This window comes from Cherax quadricarinatus, chromosome 9, assembly GCF_038502225.1.
Source record: "Cherax quadricarinatus isolate ZL_2023a chromosome 9, ASM3850222v1, whole genome shotgun sequence".
Lineage (NCBI taxonomy): Eukaryota > Metazoa > Arthropoda > Malacostraca > Decapoda > Parastacidae > Cherax > Cherax quadricarinatus.
The window spans coordinates 13,237,424-13,262,389 of record NC_091300.1 but is presented as its reverse complement, the minus strand read 5'-3'; the positions used below and the strand labels follow the sequence as shown (position 1 = coordinate 13,262,389).

Below are 24,966 nucleotides of genomic sequence, written 5' to 3'. Positions count from 1 at the left end.
AAGGAGGGAAAATCACAAGAAACGACCAAAAAGTATGTGAGGAGCTCAACATAAGATTTAAAGAAGTGTTCACAGAAGAGACAGAAGGGACTCCAGAAAGACAGAGAGGTGGGGTACACCATCAACTGTTGGACACAATACATACAACCGAGAAAGAGGTTAAGAGGCTGCTAAGGGAGCTAGATACCTCAAAGGCGATGGGGCTGAATAACAACTCTCCATGGGTCCTGAGAGAGGGAGCAGAGGCACTGTGTGTGCCACTAACAACAATCTTCAACACATCTATCGAAACAGGGCGACTACCTGAGGAATGGAAGGCAGCAAATGTTGTCCCAATCTTTAAAAAAGGAGACAGACACGAAGCATTAAACTACAGGCCAGTGTCACTGATATGTATAGTATGCAAAGTCATGGAGAAGATTATCAGGAGAAGAGTGGTGGAGCACCTAGAAAGAAACGAGCTCATCAACGACAACCAGCACGGTTTCAAGGACGGGAAATCCTGTGTCACAAACCTACTGGAGTTGTGTGATAGGGTTACAGCAGTAAGACAAGAGAGAGAAGGGTGGGTAGATTGCATTTTCTTGGACTGTAAGAAGGCTTTTGACACAATTCCACAAAAGAGATTAGTGCATAAGCTGGAGGACCAGGCAGGTATAACGGGGAAGGCACTGCAATGGATCAGGGAATACCTGTTGGGCAGACATCAGTAAGTCATGGTATGTGACGAGCAGGGTTCCACAGGGATCAGTCCTAGGACCAGTGCTGTTCCTGTTATGTGTGAACCACATGATGGAAGGAATACTCAGAAGTGTCCCTGTTTGCAGATGATGTGAAGTTGATGAGAAGAATTCAATCAGATGAGAACCAGGCAGAACTACAAAAGGATCTGGACAGGCTGCAGGCCTGGTCCAGAAACTGGATCCTAGAGTTCAACCCCACCAAGTACAAATTCATGAAGACTGCGGAAGGGCAAAGAAGACCGCAGATGGAGTACAGTCTAGGAGGCCAGAGACTACAAACCTCACTCAAGGAAAAGGATCTCGGGGTGAGTATAACACCATGTACATCTCCTGAGGTGCACATTAACCAAATAACTGCTGCAGCATATGGGCACCTAGCAAACCTAATAATTGGATTCCAACAATAAGGAATTGTTCAGGACCCTGTACACCATATATGTCAGGCCTATACTGAAGTATGCAGCACCAGTTTGGAATCCACACCTAGCTAAGCATGTAAGGAAATTAAAGAAAGTGCAAAGATTTGCAACAAAAATAGTCCAGGAGCTATGGGGCATGTCTGACAAGGAGGGAAATCAACCTAACGACACTGGAGGACAGAAGAGATATGGGGGATATGATAACAACATATAAAATACTGAGAGGAATCGACAGGGTAGAAAGAGACAGGATGTTAGGGAGCATTTCTTTAGTCAAAGAGTTGACAGGAAGTGGAACAGTCTGGCAAGTGACGTAGTGGAGGCAGGAGCCATACATAGTTTTAAGACAAGATATGATAAAGCTCATGGAGCAGGAAGAGAGAGGACCTAGTAGCAATCAGTGAAAAGGCGAGGCCAAGAACTATGTATCAACCCCTGCAACCACAAACAGGTGAGTACACACGCATTTTTTACCACAACAGCCATTGAGGCAGGGTGACTAAAAAAAAATGAAGAAACAAACTTTTTCTTCTTTTTTCAACAAACTGGCCATATCCCACCAAGGCAGAGTGGCCCAAAAAGAAAAATGAAAGATTCTGTTTTTACATTTAATAATTTATACAGGAGAAAGGGTTACTAGTCCCTTGCTCCCAGCATGTTAGTTGCCTCTTATGACATGCATGACTTATGGAGGAAGGATTATTTTCCACTTCCCCACGGAGATGAAAGGAAATAAGAACAAGAACTATTAAGAAAATAGAAGAAAACTCAGATGGGTGTGTACACATATATGTGTACATGCATGTGTAGTGCGACATCAGTGTAAGCAGAAGTAGCAAGATGTACCTGTTATCTTGCATGTATATATGTAAGCTCTTTAAAATGATGGAATAGCTTGAAATAGATGTAGCACGAGTTATCAAAATAGTAGTGCACAATAAGTGATGCCTGTTATTTTTTTTTTTTTATTATCACACTGGCCGATTCCCACCAAGGCAGGGTGGCCCGAAAAAGAAAAACTTTCACCATCATTCACTCCATCACTGTCTTGCCAGAAGGGTGCTCTACACTACAGTTTTTAAACTGCAACATTAACACTCCTCCTTCAGAGTGCAGGCACTGTACTTCCCATCTCCAGGACTCAAGTCCGGCCTGCCGGTTTCCCTGAACCCCTTCATAAATGTTACTTTGCTCACACTCCAACAGCACGTCAAGTATTAAAAACTATTTGTCTCCATTCACTCCTATCAAACACGCTCACGCATGCCTGCTGGAAGTCCAAGCCCCTCGCACACAAAACCTCCTTTACCCCCTCCCTCCAACCTTTCCTAGGCCGACCCCTACCCCGCCTTCCTTCCACTACAGACTGATACACTCTTTAAGTCACTCTGTTTCGCTCCATTCTCTCTACATGTCCGAACCACCTCAGCAACCCTGTTATGCCTGTTATGATTAGATTTACTATAATAAATTCTGGATTTCACACTGCAAACCAGACACAGGCATAAATGACATTCCTTAGCTTTACATACCTAGGGCCAGGACATGGGTAGCAAGTAGTGACTGTGAAGGTGTCTTCCAAAGTTGCAGCATCAAAAACAGCCAATTTCTCCGGAAATGCAATGACAACAACATTTTTGTTTGCATGGATGTCATGTACAGGATGTTTGAATTTTATAGTTTTCACCTAAAAATACAGAAATTATTTTTTTAATTGTCATAAGCTGAAGTAGTATCAAAATGAATATTAGACACTGAAAAATATATTAAATTAGTGACCTCTGTTCACAATCACCTTGGGAAGCACACCACCTATGAACAAATTTGATGTTATTTTTTCATCTGAAAATTTATTTGTTTGGCTTGATTTCCACCTCAGTCCCTTCAAAAATATGATAATTTCCCTGTCTAACTTTAGGTTATACTTCAAGTTCTCTTTCTGAAATTCATAGTTTTATCACTTTCCATAACTATATTTATTAATATTATATTTAAGGGGAAGACTTAACCAGTATGTGTCATGCAGCAGCCAGGAATGAGAAGTAATCACGTTTGACTGAGGAAGATAGTATCTCCAATTCCTTGGTTTATGAGCCCTCCACCAGCATCAGAGAACCCCTTATAATCAGACATCCATTCATTTTTGCTCATGCTTCCCTCTCTTTAACATCAAATGTGGTCTACAAACTTAATGTTTTCATGAAAATATATATAAAAAAAATTTATGTACATACCTGTTCACCCGTTTTCAGAGAAATAAATGAAACAGTACAGAACTGAGGGCCAGGTCCAGCAGTATCACAGAGTGCAATAATTGGCCGCTTAAGGGAGTAATGATCTACGGTGCTAGCAGAAGTGGAGGGAGTTGGAAGGACCTTAAGAGTCCGTACAGCTCCCTGGCGCCATGATAAAACTTCCATAGCCTCTCCATTGACTGGTATCACCCAAGCCTGAAAAACTACTGTAATGCCATCCACATTTTCCTGGGGTGTTTGTACATGGTTATACCATTAACATAAGTTGAACACTTCTTTGCTAACTACAATTCCAAAAACTGCATTCACTATAAATGGCTTAGAAGTATTGTAACTCATCAGCATAGACAGTACAAAAAAGTAGAAATGCACGGTATCAAACATATTCTAGGTAAGAGAGGTTGCTTATTGGATATACTGTACTGCAGAAGATAATTACAAAATATACATATTTACTTTTTACAAAAGAATACATAAAAAGCAAAGAAGAATATAAATTATTGTTTGCAATCCTTAATTTATTTAGTATATTAGTACTGTAATAATGTAAGTTTCATACCTGTACACCACATACATATCCTATAATGAGAAGAAGAGGCGGAGAATTTCCATTAACTTCTATCTTGTCACGAAATCGTGCTAAGTCATTAATGTCACAATAATCAAATCGCACCCACAAGATGGTTTCTTTGCCTTCATAGTGTGATGGATTGCTATAAGTCTGCGGTGCCACCTAAAAATAAATATATATTATATAAATGAAAAATACTGAACGACAACATGAATACAGCCTCTCCTCACTTAGTGATGTACTTGTTTACCAATGACTCGGACTTACAACAGACTCCCTCACCAGTATGCATACCTAAATATTGTACATTAGAGCTGATTTCCTCTATTCTGTTTATTACAATATACAGTATACAGTGGTACCCCAAGTTTCATACAGCTCCCAACTTGAACAATTATGTAAGTGTATTATTCTAAGTGCTTTTGTAAGTGTATTTTTGGGGTCTGAAATGGACTAATCTAATTTATATTATTCCTTATGGGAACAAATTCATTTGGTAATGGCACTCGAACAGCCTTCCGGGACGAATTATGGCCGAAACTCGGGGTACCGCTGAACTACTACATAAACATTTAAAAATATACAGAAATGTTATAAATGGTGCAAAGGTGACAGTAAAACAATATAAAAAATAAACCATACCACGGACGAGGATAGAACCCGCAATCAGAGAGCCTCATTACGATTTCCTGAGTCAAGTTGATATAAAAAATGATTGACACAAACCCACTACCATTTCAGTATGCTCCTCACATAGCGACGAATTCGTTTACTAACGTGGTCTTAGGGACAGAACTCCATCATTATGTGAGGAGAGGCTGTATACAAAATGTACATACAGCTTTATCTTTTATTTTTTTTATTAACACATCGGCCATCTCCCACCAAGGTAGGGTGGCCTGAAAAAGAAAAACCTTCATTATTCACTCCATCACTGTCTTGCCAGAGGTGCGCTTACACTACAGTTATAACACTGCAACATTAACACCCCTCCTTCAGAGTGCAGACACTGTACTTCCCATCTCCAGGGCTCAAGTCTGGCCTGCTGGTGTCCCTGAATCCCTTCATAAATGTTACCTTGCTCACACTCCCACAGCACGTCAAGTCCTAAAAACCATTTGTCTCCATTCATTATCTAACAAGCTTGCTGGAAGACCAAGCCCCTTGCAAACAAAACCTCCTTTACCCCCTCCCTCCAACCTTTCCTAGGCCGACCCCTACCCCGCCTTCCCTCCACTACAGATTTATACAGTCTTGAAGTCATTCTATTTCCTTCCATCCTCTCTACATGTCCGAACCACCTCAACAACCCCTCCTCAGCCCTCTGAATAATAGTTTTGGTAATCCCGCACCTCCTGGTAATTTCCAAACTACAAATTTTCTGCATTATATTCACACCACACATTGTTTTGAGACATGACATCTTCACTGTCTCCAGCCTTCTGAAGGCAGTGGAGATTTAACATGGCTTAATTTTCTATGATAACACAAAAAGTACATTATGAATACATACTACAATCATTTTAACAAACTTTACCATATAAACAAAATGCATTTTTTTTAACCCTTTGACTGTTTACACCGTATAAATACGTCTTACGCGCCACTGTTTCTGACGTATATATACAGTGGACCCCCGATTAACGATATTTTTTCACTCCATAAGTATGTTCAGGTGCCAGTACTGACCGAATTTATTCCCATAAGGAATATTGTGAAGTAGATTAGTCCATTTCAGACCCCCAAACATACACGTACAAACGCACTTACATAAATACACTTACATAATTGGTCACATTCGGAGGTAATCGTTATGCGGGGGTCCACTGTACTCAATAATTCTAGCGGCTTCAAATCAAGCGGAAGAAAGCTGGTAGGCCCACATGTGAGAGAATGGGTCTGTGTGGTCAGTGTGCACCACATAAAAAAAATCCTGCAGCACACAGTGATTAATGAGAAAAAAAAAAAACTCTGATCGTTTTTTTGGATTAAAACGCCGAATTTGAGGTGTACAGTATTTTCGTATAGTATTTATCGATGTATTTGCGTTTTCATGGTCTTAGGTGATAAAATGGAAAACATATTACAGAAATAGAGATGATTTTCATTACTTGGACGATGAAAACGACCTTGAAACTGAGCTTAAAGTAGCGGAAATGTTCGATTTTTACCAATGTTCAGGAGTAAACAAATCACACCACACATCCAATACACGTCAACTGGGGAGTCTAATATTCTTTCACTAGTGCACTGATATTATTTATACCATTTTTACAATAATACAGTAGTCTGCATAACAGTAAATTTTATATTTTTTTGTATGAATAAAAAATCAAAATAGAAAGCAATAATAATATAAGAGGGGCCTAGAGATGTGACTAATGAATGGAGGATATGTTATTTTAGTGCCAAGAATGTCTACCTTGTTTATTCTGGACCCTATTTTGAAATTGGCATCTTTTTTAGTTTGCATGAAATTGGCCAAATTGCCAATTTCTGACCACCATATTGGGTAGTCCAAATTGCTAAATGGGAGGTTTCTTGTACTCAGCTGATAGATGAAATGGAGTTCTAAAGAAATAGCTATGAGTTTGGTCAACTGGAACAACGAAATTGGCTGAAAATAGGGCTCAAAGTCGGCGAAATCGCCGATACGCATTTGTCGCCGAGACCGCTAACTTCGCGGGAGCGTAATTCCATGAGTTTTCGACCAAATTTCGAACTTTTGGTGTCATTACCATCGGGAAAAGATTCTCTATCATTTCATAAGAAAAAATAATTTTTTTTTTTTTCAAAAATTTATCGACATAGAATGACAGTTTCAGAAAGGGGCCTGAAACAGTCAAAGGGTTAAACATACCAGCCACATCCCACTGAGGCAGGGTGACCCAAAAACGTAGAAAACTATAGTTTATCTTCTTTTTACATTTAGTAATTTATTCATAAGGGATTACTAGGCCTTTCTTTCCAACAATTGAGTTGCCTCTTACAAAGGGGTTTAGCTATGTTTACACATCCACGAAATTTTTTTGACAGAATGAGATGCATTGCAAAGTGGATGTACTGTACAATATTAAAAACAGATGGATGAATTTGGTAGGGTGTGCAAAAGAAAATTAAAAGTGAATACAGGAAAGAGTAAGGTAATGAGGATAATAAAAAGATTAGGTGATGAAAGATTGGATATCAGATTGGAGGGAGAGAGTATGGAGGAGGTGAATGTATTCAGATATTTGGGAGTGGACGTGTCAGCGGATGGGTCTATGAAAGATGAGGTGAATCATAGAACTGATGAGGGGAAAAGGGTGAGTGGTGCACTTAGGAGTCTGTGGAGACAAAGAACTTTGTCCTTGGAGGCAAAGAGGGGAATGCATGAGAGTATAGTTTTACCAATGCTCTTATATGGGTGTGAAGCATGGGTGATGAATGTTGCAGCGAGGAGAAGGCTGGAGGCAGTGGAGATGTCATGTCTGAGAGTAATGTGTGGTGTGAACATAATGCAGAGAATTCGTAGTTTGGAAGTTAGGAGGTGCGGGATTACCAAAACTGTTGTCCAGAGGGCTGAGGAAGGGTTGTTGAGGTGGTTCAGACATGTACAGAGAATGGAGCGAAACAGAGTGACTTAAAGAGTGTATCAGTCTGTAGTGGAAGGAAGGCGGGGTAGGGGTCGGCCTAGGAAAGGTTGGAGGGAGGGGGTAAAGGAGGTTTTGTGTGCGAGGGGCTTGGACTTCCAGCAGGCATGCGTGAGCGTGTTTGATAGGAGTGAATGGAGACAAGTGGTTTTTAATACTTGACATGCTGTTGGAGTGTGAGCAAAGTAACATTTATGAAGGGATTCAGGGAAACCGACAGGCCAGACTTGAGTCCTGGAGATGGGAAGTACAGTGCCTGCACTCTGAAGGAGGGGTGTTAATGTTGCAGTTTAAAAACTGTAGTGTAAAGCACCCTTCTGGCAAGACAGTGATGGAGTGAATGATTGTGAAAGTTTTTCTTTTTCGGGCCACCCTACCTTGGTGGGAATCGGCCAGTGTGATAATAATAATAATAAATTATAGTCAAGCTAGATCATGCAAAAATTGGGCTGCCAGGAGGCCTTTCTGCTATTCAAGGGAGTTTCTGAATAAAAACAAGTCATCATAAGTGGAAGGACATAAAATACAGTAATGTATATAATAAATGAAAGAGGGTGAAATAAATATGAAGACAAGGCTATTTATTGCCATACATGCATACACATTATCATGTATTCTATTCACTCATCATCTCTGTTACTTTTTCTTATTTTGATTCATGCAGTATAAAAATCACTTCTTCCACTTAATCACTGAATACAGTGGACCCCCACATAACGATATTAATCCGTTCATGAGAGCTCATTGTTATGCGAAATTATCGTTATGCGAATGAATTTTCCCCATAAGAAATAATGGAAATCAAATTAATCCGTGCAAGACACCCAAAAGTATGAAAAAAAAAATTTTACCACATGAAATATACATTTTCCTACACACAAAGAGAAGGATACATGCACAATAGTAGAGTAGTACATGCACAGTATATATTGTGCATGTACTACTCTACTAAATGAAGAATAAATGACACTTACCTTTATTGAAGATGCAGCAATGACTGATGAGACACTGTGTCCTGGGAGTGCCTTTTCCTCCTGAGTAGTGTAGGTCCTGTTTGGCATTTTCTTCCAGAACAGGCCTTATCACACTGTGTATGCCACTACGATTCTTAAATCTCTCAAACCAACCTTTGCTGGCTTTAAATTCACCAATATGAGCACTAGTTCCAGGCGTTTTTCCCTGTTCACCTGGGTGTTAGTCGACTGGTGTGGGTTGCATCCTGGGAGACAAGATTAAGGACCCCAATGGAAATAAGTTAGACAGTCTTCGATGACACGCTTTTTTGGGTTATCCTGGGTGGCTAACCCTCTGGGGTTAATTGTTTCTTGGTATTCTCAATAAGCCACACCAACAACGGTGCTACAGCAGCAGCAGCAGCAGCAGCAGCAGCTGACAGTGCTACAGCAGCAGCAGCATCAGCAGTTGACCATGGTGCCACAGTATTTCGATAATATTTCTCACCCTTTTTACCACAGGGTTGGCACTAGAAGCTTTCTTGGGGCCCATGGTCACTTATTTTGCAGATAAAATCACCAAAAACACTGTAATAATATGAAATGTTACGATTGTATGCTTGGATGTTACCGCGGAGGCTGGCTTGTAAACAATGCCACCGGCGGAACATGTGAGGCTGGCTCAGGCTGCACATTAGACGCGTCTCGGACGAACAGCGTTGAGCAGGTTTTTTAGCAGTATGCGAGGCAAAATCTTAGCAATAAAATGTATCGGTATGCGGATTTAACGTTATGTAAGGCCAACGGTATGCGGGGGTCCACTGTATACATTCATACAACCATACAGCCTCTCACACACTTCATATGCAGTACTTTACAAATTTAACTAATATGATCAAGCTTTAATTATCTAACATGGTACAGAAGACATTTGCACAATACTTTAAACTTACCTCATTTATGAACCCTGCTACATTCTCAACGAAAGTTTTCTCAACCACAGGTTCAGGACGAACCTGCTGGCCCACTGAAGGTCGTGAACCACGTCCACTTTCACCAGACATGGCTGATGACATGACCAGTCCCCTGTTAAGCGCAAAACTGTTATGCAAGAAGTTCATTACAGTTCATTTCAACACCTGGCCCTGGATATGATTCCCTAGACTATTACCCAGGCACTGAGCAGTGTAGAATACTGGTATAAGTGAAATTTGACAACTACCATCAGCCCATTAGCTCTAGGGACACTTGCTAATATTAAGCATATAATTAAGGATACCAACAGTATAATAAAAAAATAGATTAAGCAGATATATTAAAAGTAATTTGAAATTTTTTTGAGAACTCTGTTAGAATGGGTTCCTGATCCCAATATGCTATGCTGGGTGAATTACCAATCTTTACATGGAATACTTCGAGACTGTTCTTCTTCCTACCATCGATGTGCGCCCTTCACTCTGTCTCCGCTATGTTGATGACATCTTTGCTCTGTGGCCTCATGACTCCAGTCTCTTCCAACCTTTTCTTGAAGCCCTTAATAATCTTGCCCCTTCCATTAAGTTTAAAGCTGAATGGGAATCTAATTCCTTGCTTCCTTTCCTTGATGTCCATGTCCACCACTCAGATACAGGTTTTTCCTTTTCCGTTTACCGCAAACCTATGCACAGTGGCATGTACATTCACTACTTTTCCTATCATGCTTCCCCTGTCAAGAAAAGTGTTCTTATTTCCCTCTTTCTCCGTGCCCTCCGCATCTGTGGTCCTCAGTTCCTTCCAGCAGAAATTTCCACTCTTCATAATTCGTTTTCCCGTCTTGGCTACCCTTCCCATTTCATAGACTCTGCCCTCTCAAGTGCTAAACGTAATTTCTTCTCTCCCAAACTCTCTACTCCTGGGAACTCTTCTGTCCTCTGCCTTCCCTACATTTCCGGTCTTTCTAATCTCAACAATTCTCTCCGTCCCTTAGACATCAAGCTTACTTTCTGCCAGACTAATACTCTTCGCACTAATCTCGTGCATACCTCTCCTCCCTCTACAGATGTTCCTGGTGTCTACTCTATTTCTTGTTCCTCCTGTCCTCTTCAATACTTTGGAGAAACTGGTTGATCTCTTTCTGCCAGACTTAGGGAGCACCAAAATAGTGTTAGGCTTGCCAATACTAACAATGCTCTGTTCTGTCACGTCAGAGATCACAGCCATCCTATTGATTGGTCTTCTGCTAAAACTGTCTTCCCTACTTCCAACTTTAACAGTCACTGTCTAGTTGAATCCTCTCTAATACACAATTTTCCTTGTATGAATCTTAGTCCTGGCTTCGTCTCTGTAGATGCCTTCCTCTCCCACTACATTGTAAAATGCTCCAAACTTCAGAACACCCGTGACTTAACCTGATTCCTCCTTTTTTCTTCTTCTCCCTCTTCCCCTTTCCTCTTTCCCTTTTTCTCCTCTGGGTTGTCTTTCTTCTGTCTCATGTTTCTGTTCCTTCATTATTTATTTCATCACTTCCCCTTCTTCCCCACCTCTGTGTACTTGCGCTCCCTCTGTGGGCACTTAGTTCTCTTGCAGTGCTCCCCTTTCTTTGTATTTGACTGGCTCGTCCTCCTTATTCCCCACTACCGCCGCCACTGCCACCGCTGCCGCCGCCACCACCGCCACCACCTCTTCTTGCCTATATATACCCCTTCCTGCTCTACTTCTCTTTAGTGTGACTTTGTAAATGGTCCAAGTCGGACCGAAACGTCGCCGTAAGCTCCTCTCTTCTATGTGAGGGTTATTTGTGTACCAATAGACCCCTGGCTGTCTTCAAGAGGAAGCTGGAGAGATACCTAAAGTCAGTACCTGACCAGCTGGACTGTGGTTCGTATCTGGCAGAAGCAGCCTGGTTGATCAGGCCAATCCACTGGGAGGCCTGGTAATGGGCTGGGCCATGGGAGCGTTCACCCCTAGAACATCCTCCAGGTAGACTGGCATGGTTATGGCAGCAATTCAAGGACAATTTTATTTCCTGCCAAAATTAGGTGGATACTGTTTGGAAATAGTGTTGATCCATAACATACTGATAATGATACAGTAAAACCAATGGACCTCTCTCCATTGGACTGCACTCCAACCTTCCCAAAAGGATGGGAGGACCCCAGATGAAACAAGCCACACTGTTTATGACATGGCTGTTGTGGGTGTCTCATGACTCAGTTGGTACCCACCTCAGCTTGCACACTGAGGGACCAGGATTTGATTCCCTGCACGAGTAGAAACACTGGTCACATTTCCTTATACCTGCTGCCCCTGTTCACCTAGTAACTGATAGGTACCTGGGTGTTAAACAAAAGGTGTGGGTCACTTCCTTGGGGAGAAGACTGAAGGATTTCATTGGAGATAAGACAGTCCTCAATGACAACCTGATTTTACTGGGCTACACTGGCTTACTAACCCTCTTGGTTAGGTTAGGTTAGGTTAGGTTAGGTTAGGTTAGGTTAGGTTGCCCATCGGTCAACCATGACTCGATCCAGGAAGTATTTCCTCCTATATCATGTGTTGCGACTTTCACCCTCAGTCTCCTGTGTGGGGCCCTATCAATGGCCTTACCAAAGTCCATACATACACAATACTGTATTCCTTATCTTGGTCTATTGCCTCAAACACCTTGGGAAAAAAAAAAGATAGAAAATTCATAAGAAGGAAGATTCCCTTTGTAAAACCGTATTCAGATTCATAGACAAAAATTATATCTTTCAAGGCATTTTCAAATGGCATTTACGAACATAAGAAAGAAGGAACACTGCAGCAGGCCTACTGGCCCATGCAAGGCAGGTCCAAGTCTCCTACTGGCTTAAGCCTAGTCATCAGGTCAGGTCACATCCACTTAAGGAGTGCAGCATTCAAATCTACGAACTTATCTCCCACCTTGTAAATAGGTATCACATTTCCCCATTTTCCACTTGTCTAGTACAACACTCATTTATAGTGATTTACTGAAGACACTTGATAATGGTTTGCTAGGTTCCTCTTAAGACTCCTCTTAAAACAGTTTGTGACAGAGCCAACTAGGGGAAATAACCTCCTTGACTTGGTTCTTGCCAGTAGGGAAACACTAATTAATAATCTTGAGGTTAATGATGAGCTTGGGGAAAGTGATCACAAATCACTCAGTTTTAACCCTTTGACTGTTTTCGACGTATAAATACGTCTTACGAGTCAATAATTCTAGCGCCTTCAAATCAAGTGGGAGAAAGCTGGTAGGCCCACATGTGAGAGAATGGGTCTGTGTGGTCAGTGTGCACCACATAAAAAAAATCCTGCAGCACACATTGCGTAATGAGAAAAAAAAAACTCTGATCGTTTTTTTGGAATAAAACGCCGACTTTGAGGTGTATTTTCGTATAGTATTTATCGTTGTATTCGCGTTTTCATGGTCTTAGGTGATAAAATGGAAAACATATTACAGAAATAGAGATGATTTTCATTACTTTTACGATGAAAACGACCTTGAAACTGAGCTCAAAGTAGCGGAAATGTTCGATTTTTACCAATGTTCAAGAGTACATAAATCATACCACACGTCCAATACACGTCAACTGGGGAGTCTAATATTCTTTCACTAGTGCACTGATATTATTTATACCATTTTTACAATAATGCAGTCGTCTGCATAACAGTAAATTTTGTATTTTTTTGTATGAATAAAAAATCAAAATAGAAAGCAATAATAATATAAGAGGGGCCTAGAGATGTGACTAATGAACAGAGCTTATGTTATTTTAGTGCCAAGAATGTCTACCTTGTTTATTCTGGACCCTATTTTGAAATTGGCATCTTTTTTATTTTGCGTGAAATTGGCCAAATTGCCAATTTCTGACCACCATATTGGGTAGTCCAAATTAGTAAATGGGAGGTTTCTTGTACTCAGCTGATAGATAAAATGGAGTTCTAAAGAAATAGCTATGAGTTTGGTCAACTGGAACAATGGAATTGGCTGAAAATTGGGCTCAAAGTCGGCGAAATCGCCGATACGCATATGTCGCCGAGACCGCTAACTTCGCGGGAGCATGATTCCACGAGTTTTCGACCAAATTTCGAACTTTTGGTGTCATTACCATCGGGAAAAGATTCTCTATCATTTCATAAGAAAAAATAATTTTTTTTTTTTTTCAAAAATTGAGCGACATAGAATGACAGTTTCAGAGAGGGGCCTGAAACAGTCAAAGGGTTAATATATCATGGAATTCCCCTAATAATGGCAATCAAGTCTCCGTCCCTGACTTTCGCTTGGCTGATTTCATAGGACTGAAAAATTACTTAGGTGGGCTGAACTGGAATGACCTGACTAAGGGTCAGGTAGGTGGTGATAGTTGCCGATATGATGCTTTCCAGGGCATAGTTCTAGCTGCTCAGTCAAATTATGTTCCAAATAGGGAAATCAGATCAAACAAAAATGATCCTAAATGGATGAACAATAGATTAAAATATCTGATTGGTCAAAAGAGAGGCATATATAGGCAAATCAAAAGAGGAGAGGGGCAATTAAGAAATCGATATATTCAGTTAAAGAGAGAAATAAAAAAGGGAATTAGAAAAGCAAAATGAGATTATGAGGTTAAAGTTGCAAGACAATCGAAGACTAACCCAAAAGGATTCTTTCAGGTATACAGAAGTAAGATCAGGGACAAGATAGGCCCACTCAAAAGTTCCTCGGGTCAGCTCACTGACAGTGATAAGGAAATGTGTAGAATTTTTAACACATACTTCCTCTCAGTTTTTACACAGGAGGATACCAGCGATATTCCAGTAATGATAAATTATGTAGAACAGGACGATAATAAACTGTGCACGATTAGGGTCACAAGTGACATGGTCCTTAGGCAAATAGATAAATTAAAACCTAACAAATCCCCAGGCCCTGATGAACTGTATGCAAGGGTTCTAAAGGAATGTAAAGAGGAGCTTAGCACACCTTTGGCTAATCTTTTCAACATATCACTACAAACTGGCATGGTGCCAGATAAGTGGAAAATGGCAAATGTGATACCTATTTTCAAAACAGGTGACAGGTCCTTAGCTTCGAACTATAGACCAATAAGCCTAACCTCCATAGTGGGAAAATTTATGGAATCAATAATTGCCGAGGCAGTTCATAGCCACCTTGAAAAGCATAAATTAATCAACGAATCTCAGCATGGTTTTACAAAGGGGCGTTCCTGCCTTATGAATTTATTAACTTTTTTCACTAAGGTATTTGAGGAGGTAGATCATGGTAATGAATATGATATTGTGTATATGGACTTCAGTAAGGCTTTTGACAGGGTCCCACATCAGAGATTATTGAGGAAAATTAAAGCACATGGAATAGGAGGAGAAATTTTTTCCTGGATAGAGGCATGGTTGACAAATAGGCAGCAGAGAGTTTGCATAAATGGGGAGAAATCAGAGTGGGGAAGCGTCACGAGCGGTGTTCCACAGGGGTCAGTGTTGGGCCCCCTGCTGTTCACAATCTACATAAACGACATAGATGAGGGCATAAAGAGCGACATCGGCAAGTTTGCTGATGACACCAAAATAGGCCGTCGAATTCATTCTGACGAGGACATTCGAGCACTCCAGGAAGATTTGAATAGACTGATGCAGTGGTCGGAGAAGTGGCAGATGCAGTTTAATATAGACAAATGCAAAGTTCTAAATGTTGGACAGGACAATAACCATGCCACATATAAACTAAATAATGTAGATCTTAATATTACGGATTGCGAAAAAGATTTAGGAGTTCTGGTTAGCAGTAATCTGAAACCAAGACAACAGTGCATAAGTGTTCGCAATAAAGCTAATAGAACCCTTGGCTTCATATCAAGAAGCATAAATAATAGGAGTCCTCAGGTTGTTCTTCAACTCTATACATCCTTGGTTAGGCCTCATTTAGATTATGCTGCACAGTTTTGGTCACCGTATTACAGAATGGATATAAATTCTCTGGAAAATGTACAAAGGAGGATGACAAAGTTGATCCCATGTATCAGAAACCTTCCCTATGAGGATAGACTAAGGGCCCTGAATCTGCACTCTCTAGAAAGACATAGAATTAGGGGGGATATGATTGAGGTGTATAAATGGAAGACAGGAATAAATAAAGGGGATGTAAATAGTGTGCTGAAAATATCTAGCCTAGACAGGACTCGCAGCAATGGTTTTAAGTTGGAAAAATTCAGATTCAGGAAGGATATAGGAAAGTACTGGTTTGGTAATAGAGTTGTGGATGAGTGGAACAAACTCCCGAGTACAGTTATAGAGGCCAGAACGTTGTGTAGCTTTAAAAATAGGTTGGATAAATACATGAGTGGATGTGGGTGGGTGTGAGTTGGACCTGATAGCTTGTGCTACCAGGTCGGTTGCCGTGTTCCTCCCTTAAGTCAATGTGACCTGACCTGACTAGGTTGGGTGCATTGGCTTAAGCCGGTAGGAGACTTGGACCTGCCTCGCATGGGCCAGTAGGCCTTCTGCAGTGTTCCTTCGTTCTTATGTTCTTATGTAACTTGCAAAAACAGCTATATGGATTAGATGACTTTAGATTCAATCTATAAAGTTGTCTGAAGACCATATCACACAACTATGACCTTGAAAAATTTATTATAGTACTGACTTGTATAATTATTGATCTCCAGGATTTCATATATATTTTCATGTAAAAACTGAGTAAACAGGTTTTAAAAATGGTACACATTTCTTTGTCATTAACAGTAAGATGACCTGAGCTATTTTAAATGGGCCTATCTTTTCCCTAATCTAATGCCTTTATGCCTTAAAGAAACTTTTTGGATTAGTATTTGATTCCCTTACAACCTTAATTTCATATTTTCTCTTGGCTTTCATTATACATTTTTTCCATTTAAATCGATATTGGTCAATACGTTGACCCTCTCCTCATATTCGTCTGTAATTTTTTTTTTTTTTACCTTAGGGGATGTTTAAGTTTATTGTTCATCCATTCAGAAGCGTTTGTTCTAATTAGGGATATACGCAGCCTGGGCGGCGACTTCCATTAATTTACTTTTTAGCACCTCAACGGAAGTAGGTTCCATGATGGTGTTATATGGTTCTTGATCCAAGTTAATGGACCTGCTCTCTCATTCCTTGAATCGTACCTGACTGCCTCCCATTCCATACGTGTTATATGAAGTTTAATTTTCCCCTAAATATAATAGTAAAGATAATAATCTGCTTTTTCAATCGGCACTGAACTGACAGGTCCATCAGAACATTTAGACGTAATAAATGTAAATAGGGTAAGTGGTACCGCGTATCACGTGTTAATACCTGGTTGACAGCTCCCCACACAAGCAGTAACTTGCATCATCCATACAAAACAAAGGATTCCCAGCCAACCTACGTCACACAATAATGGTCCTTTCTCACTTCTTACATTATTTTGGCTAGTAAATGAAGGCAATCGGGCAATATTTACCTATTGTCTACCAAGTTCTCATTGCATCACATGTACGAAGCACCAGACAACGGAAAAAAAAGCGAAATAAACGCAATTTTCCTGCGTTTTTCCTACTGCGTCGCACCAGCGTCAGCTGATCTTTGTTTTGTTTGTTACTTTAGTTGTGAATATCGACGCTAGAGGGACGCTGCACCAACATATATTTATTTATATTTTTAATTTTCTCTTTCTTTTTAATATATACATAGAGAATGGCAACTTTGTTTATTTTAAAACTCAATCCACTTCCCTAAATAAAACACAATATTTGTTTGGCTTCAAACCTAATATACTACGTCTCTACGTAAGCTCTCAATTGTATCCTAGACAGACAGGTTGCCAAGATGCAAATCTCGTCCTGCTCAACACGTTTTCTGTTTACTTTCTTAAGATTATTATTATTATAATCAAAAAGAAGCGCTAAGCTACTTTCTTAAGAATATATTATAAATCAAAGAAGCCGCGCAATGAGGTGTATCTAATTTTAATAAAAGAAAGTAATTAAAAAAATTTCAGCTGAAATGCTGTGCATAACAAGAGGCTTTCTATAGCGTCAATAATGTCACCTATTCCTGAATTGTAAATTATGATTTGTAAAAATCAAGTTTATATTTCAAATTTATAAGGGAGTACCTAGAGTTCCCCCTGAAGCAAGTTTATTATTATTATTATTATTATTATTATTATTTTATTATTATTATTATTATATATATATATATATATATATATATATATATATATATATATATATATATATATATATATATACCTCAAGAGGGTTTGAGACCAGGCCTCATGGTGGATCAGGGTCTGATCAACCAGGCTGTTACTGCTGGTCACACGCAAGCTGACGTACGAACCACAGCCCGGTTGGTCAGGTACTGACTTTAGGTGCCTGTCGAGTGCCTTCTTGAAGACAGTCAGGGGTATATTCGTAATCCTCCTTATGTATGCTGGGAGTGTGGAAAATTACATTTATCTGAATGTATCATTATGTACATAACAGTAAATGAACACAGATAATTATTATTTATCAGTTAGACCAGTAGGAATTTGGGACACCTAGGTCGCAAAAAATGTCCCCCTTCGATACCTACCACTGTCATATCCACAAGTTGCTCTGGACCTATTAATTACTAATGAAATATACATCACCAGGAATGCTGGTAAATATATAAATTTGTGGACTGTATATTAAAACTAATAAATTATATATATATATATATATATATATATATATATATATATATATATATATATATATATATATATATATATATATATATATATATATATATATATATATATATATATACACATTTATACAACAGAAGGAGAATATATCTTAATCATAACACACCAATTTGACTGGAGATTAATGTGTATCATACTCAGAAAACCTCACTGTCTATCTATGAAAATAACACTGGCCAGAGTTAAACATAACAGACTTATCTGAGGTTCCTGGAGCTGTCTTGTCCAGTCGTCTGATATCTCAAGTTATGCAGGAATGCACATCCAACAATTTCGCCCCCTATTTGAGAGGTGTCAACCCAATTTTAACCTCTAGAGCACGAAAAATTCTTCCCATTATACACTACCGTTAGTGTCCAATTCAAACAAAATGGCGACTGTCTTTTGCGCACGCGCAGCTTCTTCCCATTTTCGATAACATAATTTTTATTATATACAATATAGGCCATCTATTTACCTATAAATTTCTGTATTTCCGGAAAATATACAGTATTTTCCACAGGGAGGCAACTGAACAGTTTTGGGTCCCGGACACTTATTTTGTTGTCTCTCAGTATACTCGTGGCGCCCCTGCTTTTCATCGGGGGAATGTTGCATCTCCTGCCGAGTCTTTTGCTTTCATATGGACTGATTTTTGTGCGCAGGTTTGGTACCAAGTGTATATTATCACGTATATCTCTCGCTTGTGTTCGAGGGAATACAGATCAAGGACCTTCAATCGTTCCCAGTAGTTTGGGTGCCTTATCGCACCTATGTGTGCCGTGAAAGTTCTTTGTACACTCTCCAGGTTTGCAATGTCGCCACCCTTGAAGGGGGCCGTTAGTGTGCAGCAGTATTCCAGCCTAGAGAGCACAAGCGATTTGAAGAGAATCATCATGGGCTTGGCGTCCCTAGTTTTGAAGGTTCTCATTATCCATCCTATCATTTTCCTAGCGCATGAGGTAGATAGATTGTTGTGGTCTTTGAAGGTGAGATCCTCTGACATTATCACTCCCAGGTCCTTCACATTACTTTTCCACTCTATTGTATTACCTGGAGTTTACCTGGAGAGAGTTCCAGGGGTCAACGCCCCCGCGGCCCGGTCTGTGACCAGGCCTCCTGGTGGATCAGAGCCTGATCAACCAGGCTGTTGCTGCTGGCTGCACGCAAACCAACGTACGAGCCACAGCCCGGCTGATCAGGAACTGACTTTAGGTGCTTGTCCAGTGCCAGCTTGAAGACTGCCAGGGGTCTGTTGGTAATCCCCCTTATGTATGCTGGGAGGCAGTTGAACAGTCTCGGGCCCCTGACACTTATTGTATGGTCTCTTAACGTGCTAGTGACACCCTGCTTTTCATTGGGGGGATGTTGCATCGTCTGCCAAGTCTTTTGCTTTCGTAGTGAGTGATTTTCGTGTGCAAGTTCGGTACTAGTCCCTCTAGGATTTTCCAGGTGTATATAATCATGTATCTCTCCCTCCTGCATTCCAGGGAATACAGGTTTAGGAACCTCAAGCACTCCCAGTAATTGAGGTGTTTTATCTCCGTTATGCGTGCCGTGAAGGTTCTCTGTACATTTTCTAGGTCGGCAATTTCACCTGCCTTGAAAGGTGCTGTTAGTGTGCAGCAATATTCCAGCCTAGATAGAACAAGTGACCTGAAGAGTGTCATCATGGGCTTGGCCTCCCTAGTTTTGAAGGTTCTCATTATCCATCCTGTCATTTTTCTAGCAGATGCGATTGATACAATGTTATGGTCCTTGAAGGTGAGATCCTCCGACATGATCACTCCCAGGTCTTTGACGTTGGTGTTTCGCTCTATTTTGTGGCCAGAATTTGTTTTGTACTCTGATGAAGATTTAATTTCCTCGTGTTTACCATATCTGAGTAATTGAAATTTCTCATCGTTGAACTTCATATTGTTTTCTGCAGCCCACTGAAAGATTTGGTTGATGTCCGCCTGGAGCCTTGCAGTGTCTGCAATGGAAGACACTGTCATGCAGATTCGGGTGTCATCTGCAAAGGAAGACACGGTGCTGTGGCTGACATCCTTGTCTATGTCGGATATGAGGATGAGGAACAAGATGGGAGCGAGTACTGTGCCTTGTGGAACAGAGCTTTTCACCGTAGCTGCCTCGGACTTTACTCTGTTGACGACTACTCTCTGTGTTCTGTTAGTGAGGAAATTATAGATCCATCGACCGACTTTTCCTGTTATTCCTTTAGCACGCATTTTGTGCGCTATTACGCCATGGTCACACTTGTCGAAGGCTTTTGCAAAGTCTGTATATATTACATCTGCATTCTTTTTGTCTTCTAGTGCATCTAGGACCTTGTCGTAGTGATCCAATAGTTGAGACAGACAGGAGCGACCTGTTTTAAACCCATGTTGCCCTGGGTTGTGTAACTGATGGGTTTCTAGATGGGTGGTGATCTTGCTTCTTAGGACCCTTTCAAAGATTTTTATGATATGGGATGTTAGTGCTATTGGTCTGTAGTTCTTTGCTGTTGCTTTACTGCCCCCTTTGTGGAGTGGGGCTATGTCTGTTGTTGTTAGTAACTGTGGGACGACCCCCGTGTCCATGCTCCCTCTCCATAGGATGGAAAAGGCTCGTGATAAGGGCTTCTTGCAGTTTTTGATGAACACAGAGTTCCATGAGTCTGGCCCTGGGGCAGAGTGCATGGGCATGTCATTTATCGCCTGTTCGATGTCATTTGGCGTCAGGATAACATCGGATAGGCTTGTTTTAATCAAATTTTGTGGCTCTCTCATAAAAAATTCGTTTTGATCTTCGACTCTCAGTCTGGTTAGCGGCTTGCTAAAAACTGAGTCATATTGGGACTTGAGTAGCTCACTCATTTCCTTGCTGTCATCTGTGTAGGACCCATCTTGTTTAAGTAGGGGCCCAATACTGGACGTTGTTCTCGACTTTGATTTGGCATAGGAGAAGAAATACTTTGGGTTTCTTTCGATTTCATTTATGGCTTTTAGTTCTTCCCGCGATTCCTGACTCCTATAAGATTCCTTTAGCTTAAGTTCGATGCTTGCTATTTCTCTGACCAGTGTCTCCCTACGCATTTCAGATATATTGACCTCTTTTAGCCGCTCTGTTATTCTTTTCCGTCACCTGTAAAGGGAGCGCCTGTCTCTTTCTATTTTACATCTACTCCTCCTTTTTCTTAGAGGAATAAGCCTTGTGCATACATCGAGTGCCACCAAGTTAATCTGTTCTAGGCATAAGTTGGGGTCTGTGTTGCTTAGTATATCTTCCCAGCTTATATCGGTTAGGACTTGGTTTACTTGGTCCCACTTTATGTTTTTGTTATTGAAGTTGAATTTGGTGAATGCTCCCTCGTGACTAGTCTCATTATGTCGGTCTGGGGTTCCACGCATACATGTCTGAACCTCAATTATGTTGTGATCTGAGTATATTGTTTTTGATATGGTGACATTTCTTATCAGATCATCATTGTTAGTGAAGATGAGGTCTAGTGTATTCTCCAGTCTAGTAGGCTCTATTATTTGCTGGTTTAAATTGAATTTTGTGCAGAGATTTAAAAGCTCGTGTGAGTGTGAGTTTTCATCAGAGCTGCCTCCTGGTGTTATTACTGCAACAATATTATTTGCTATATTCCTCCATTTTAGGTGCCTTAAGTTGAAATCCCCCAGGAGCAAGATGTTGGGTGCAGGAGCTGGAAGATTTTCCAGACAGTGGTCAATTTTTAACAACTGTTCCTGGAATTGCTGGGATGTTGCATCCGGAGGCTTGTAGACTACCACAATGACTAGTGTTGTGATAGAAACACAGGCCTTATCTCTAGGCTTTATTGAACATAGAATCTTCATAGTACTTCTGCAACAACAAAATATAATGACTAGTACATCTAATAATGGCTTCTACAGGGATGGTGATGTCTTGCATATGTCAAGAGAAAAGTTATAACTACAGGCCACATATTTAAACTCACCATGTAATCTGCATCGCTGATAAATGGATAAAGTAGGAGAGAATCACACACCATGTGTTAGTGCCCATGACACACACCAAACTGTTGTTGTTGTTAAGGGCCCCTAGAGGTGGTGCAGTATTATCCTGCTGCTGCTCCCCACAGGACCAGTATCACTACAATCTCCCCCTTCTAAAATATCAGAGACAGTAATCTCCCAAACTGTTAGGTGGGCGACGTACACGTCCCGACCTTCGTAGCCCTTGAGCCTCTTCACCAGGTTCGATATTTTCCAGCGGGGTTTGATTAACTGCTGGAGCAGAATCCTCTATTTCCATAGGGGTAGTCTCAAGGGGCTTTCCAGGAGAAAACGAAGCATCTTTCACATCTATTGGTGTATCTTGAGATTCCACACTAATAGGGATTTCAACTGGGGCTAAATGTCTTGTAGATACTGTAGTCTCTTCACCATTTTGGTAGCGAATGTGGGCGTAATGTGGATTAGCTTGCAGGAGCTCTACCTCTTCCACTAAAGGATCCGTCTTGTTCATCCTACAGTGACTCTTCAGGAGAACGGGTCCAGGATGACATAACCAAGTGGGCACGGAGGCTCCCGTAGAGGAACGACGTGAATAGTTGAGGAGTCTTTCATGAGGGGTTGCATTAGTAGCTGTGCACAGCAGTGATCTAATAGAGTGAAGAGCATCAGGTAGGACAGTTTGCCAGTGTTGAACAGGTAGATTGCGCGACTTTAATGTCATTGTAACTGCCTTCCATATAGTACCATTGAACCGCTCCACTTGACCATTGCCTTGAGGGTTGTAGCTTGTTGTTCTGCTGCAGGCAATACCTTTGCTAGCCAAAAACTCCTGAAGTTCGTTACTCATGAACGAGGATCCCCTGTCTGAATGGATATAAGCTGGCATACCAAAAATAGAGAACAACTGTGAAAGACAACTAATAACAGTTGAAGCAGCCATATTTGCACAGGGGAATACAAAGGGAAACCTTGAATATTCATCTACTATGTTAAGGAAATACCTATTCTGATTTGTGCTTGGTAGAGGTCCTTTGAAATCTATATTCAATCTTTCGAAAGGCTGGGTGGATTTTATGAGATGAGTCTTCTCTGGCTGATGAAAGTTTGGCTTGCACTCTGCACATACTCTGCATGCTCTGATCACTTGTCGCACATCTTCCACTGAGTAGGGCATGTTCTTTGATTTGACAAAATGGTACAGGCGTGTAACTCCTGGGTGACACAAAGCCTTGTGGAGAGCTGAGAGTGATTGCAAATCATGACATGCTGCTCCACAGTGGGACCTAGAGAATGCATCAGGTGAGATGTTCTCTTGACCCGGTCGGTACAGAATATCAAAGTCATAACACGATAGTTCCATCCTCCAGCGTAATATCTTGTCATTCTTTATCCTACTTTTGTGCCTCTTGTCGAACATATACATCACGGACCGTTGGTCAGTCCTTATGGTGAAATGTCTACCAGTTAAATAATGCCTCCAGTGGCGAACTGCTTCTATGATGGCCTGGGCTTCCTTTTCTACAGCAGCATAACATTTCTCTGATCCTTGAAAAGTTCTCGAAAAGAAGGCTACTGGTCGTCCTGCCTGAGATAAGACTGCAGCAATGGCAATGTCAGATGCATCCGTTTCCACTTCGAATGGTAGGGACTAATCAATGGCTTGAACTACTGAGTTTTCAATGTCCTGTTTGAGAGTATGGAAAGCGGCTTCTGCTTCCTTTGTCACAGGAAATGTGGTAGCACTCAATGGGCGGACTTTACTTGAATAGTTGTAGATCCATTGTGAGTAATAAGCAAAGAGACCAAGAGTTCTTCGGAGTGACTTTTTGTCTTGAGGCATTGGAAGTTCCCGTAGAGGTCGTAGTCGTTCAGGGTCTGGGAATATTGAACCTCCTTCCACTACATAACCAAGGATGCTAAGCCTTTTAGTTGAAAAAGTGCACTTTTCCTCATTGTAACTGATATTTTTCTTCTTGGCGGCTTCCAAAAACTTATCAAGGTTTGCATCATGTTCCTCCTGGGTCTTGCCACAAATGGTAACATTATCTAAATACGCGTAGGTTCCCATGAGTTGCTCTTCCTGAATGAGTGAATCCATAATTCGTTGGAAGCAGGCTACCCCATTGGTGACTCCAAAAGGGACTCTGGTAAACTGATACAGGCCATCACTAGCCTGAAACGCTGTGTATGGTTTATCTTCATTCCTTATAGGGACTTGATGATAGGCACTCTGCAGATCAATTGTGCTAAACACGTAGTACTGAGCAATTTTGTTCACTGTATCGTCAATTCGAGGTAGAGGGTACCCATCAAGAAGTGTAAATTTGTTGATTGTCTCAGAGTAATCGATAGCCAGTCTCCGTTTCCTATAACCATCTTTAACAACAACAACCTGTGCACGCCAAGGGGAATCACTCGGTTCTATAATACCCTCCTTCAGCAGCCTCTGAGTTTCTTTCTCAATGAACATCCGATCCTCATAAGAATAGCGGCGTGACTTAGCTGATATAGGATGGCAATCCGCGGTAAGATTTGCAAACAGCTTTGGTGGGTCTACCCTTAAAGTGCTAAGTCCACAGACAACAAGAGGAGGCAGTTCACCTCCATATGTTAAGGTGACACTACCATGCAGCTTCTGAAAGTCCTGACCAAGGATAACATCAGAGCACAGTTGTGGCAGAATAGCTAAATGTACATCTTGATA

The 24,966-nt window shown here is 40.9% G+C and overlaps 1 protein-coding gene across 3 annotated transcripts in view; it reads right to left on the bottom strand.

The window, feature by feature from the left end:
• The window catches only part of LOC128686230 (BCAS3 microtubule associated cell migration factor-like), a 98,332-nt gene extending 81,155 nt beyond the window's left edge, over window positions 1-17,177 (bottom strand). For 2 of the 3 annotated variants that reach the window (XM_053773074.2, XM_070083247.1), the window contains exons 1-5: window positions 16,875-16,944; window positions 9,527-9,659; window positions 3,977-4,150; window positions 3,397-3,612; window positions 2,695-2,849 (exon numbers count right to left, since the gene is read on the bottom strand). In XM_053773074.2, the coding sequence (XP_053629049.2) occupies window positions 2,695-2,849; window positions 3,397-3,612; window positions 3,977-4,150; window positions 9,527-9,659; window positions 16,875-16,918 (722 nt within the window). In that variant the 5' untranslated portion in view covers window positions 16,919-16,944. Of the gene's footprint in view, window positions 1-2,694; window positions 2,850-3,396; window positions 3,613-3,976; window positions 4,151-9,526; window positions 9,660-16,874; window positions 16,945-17,022 lie in introns of those variants that run through there. The other variant, XM_070083246.1, reaches the window with a different exon arrangement.
• Window positions 17,178-24,966: the final 7,789 nt, after the last annotated feature.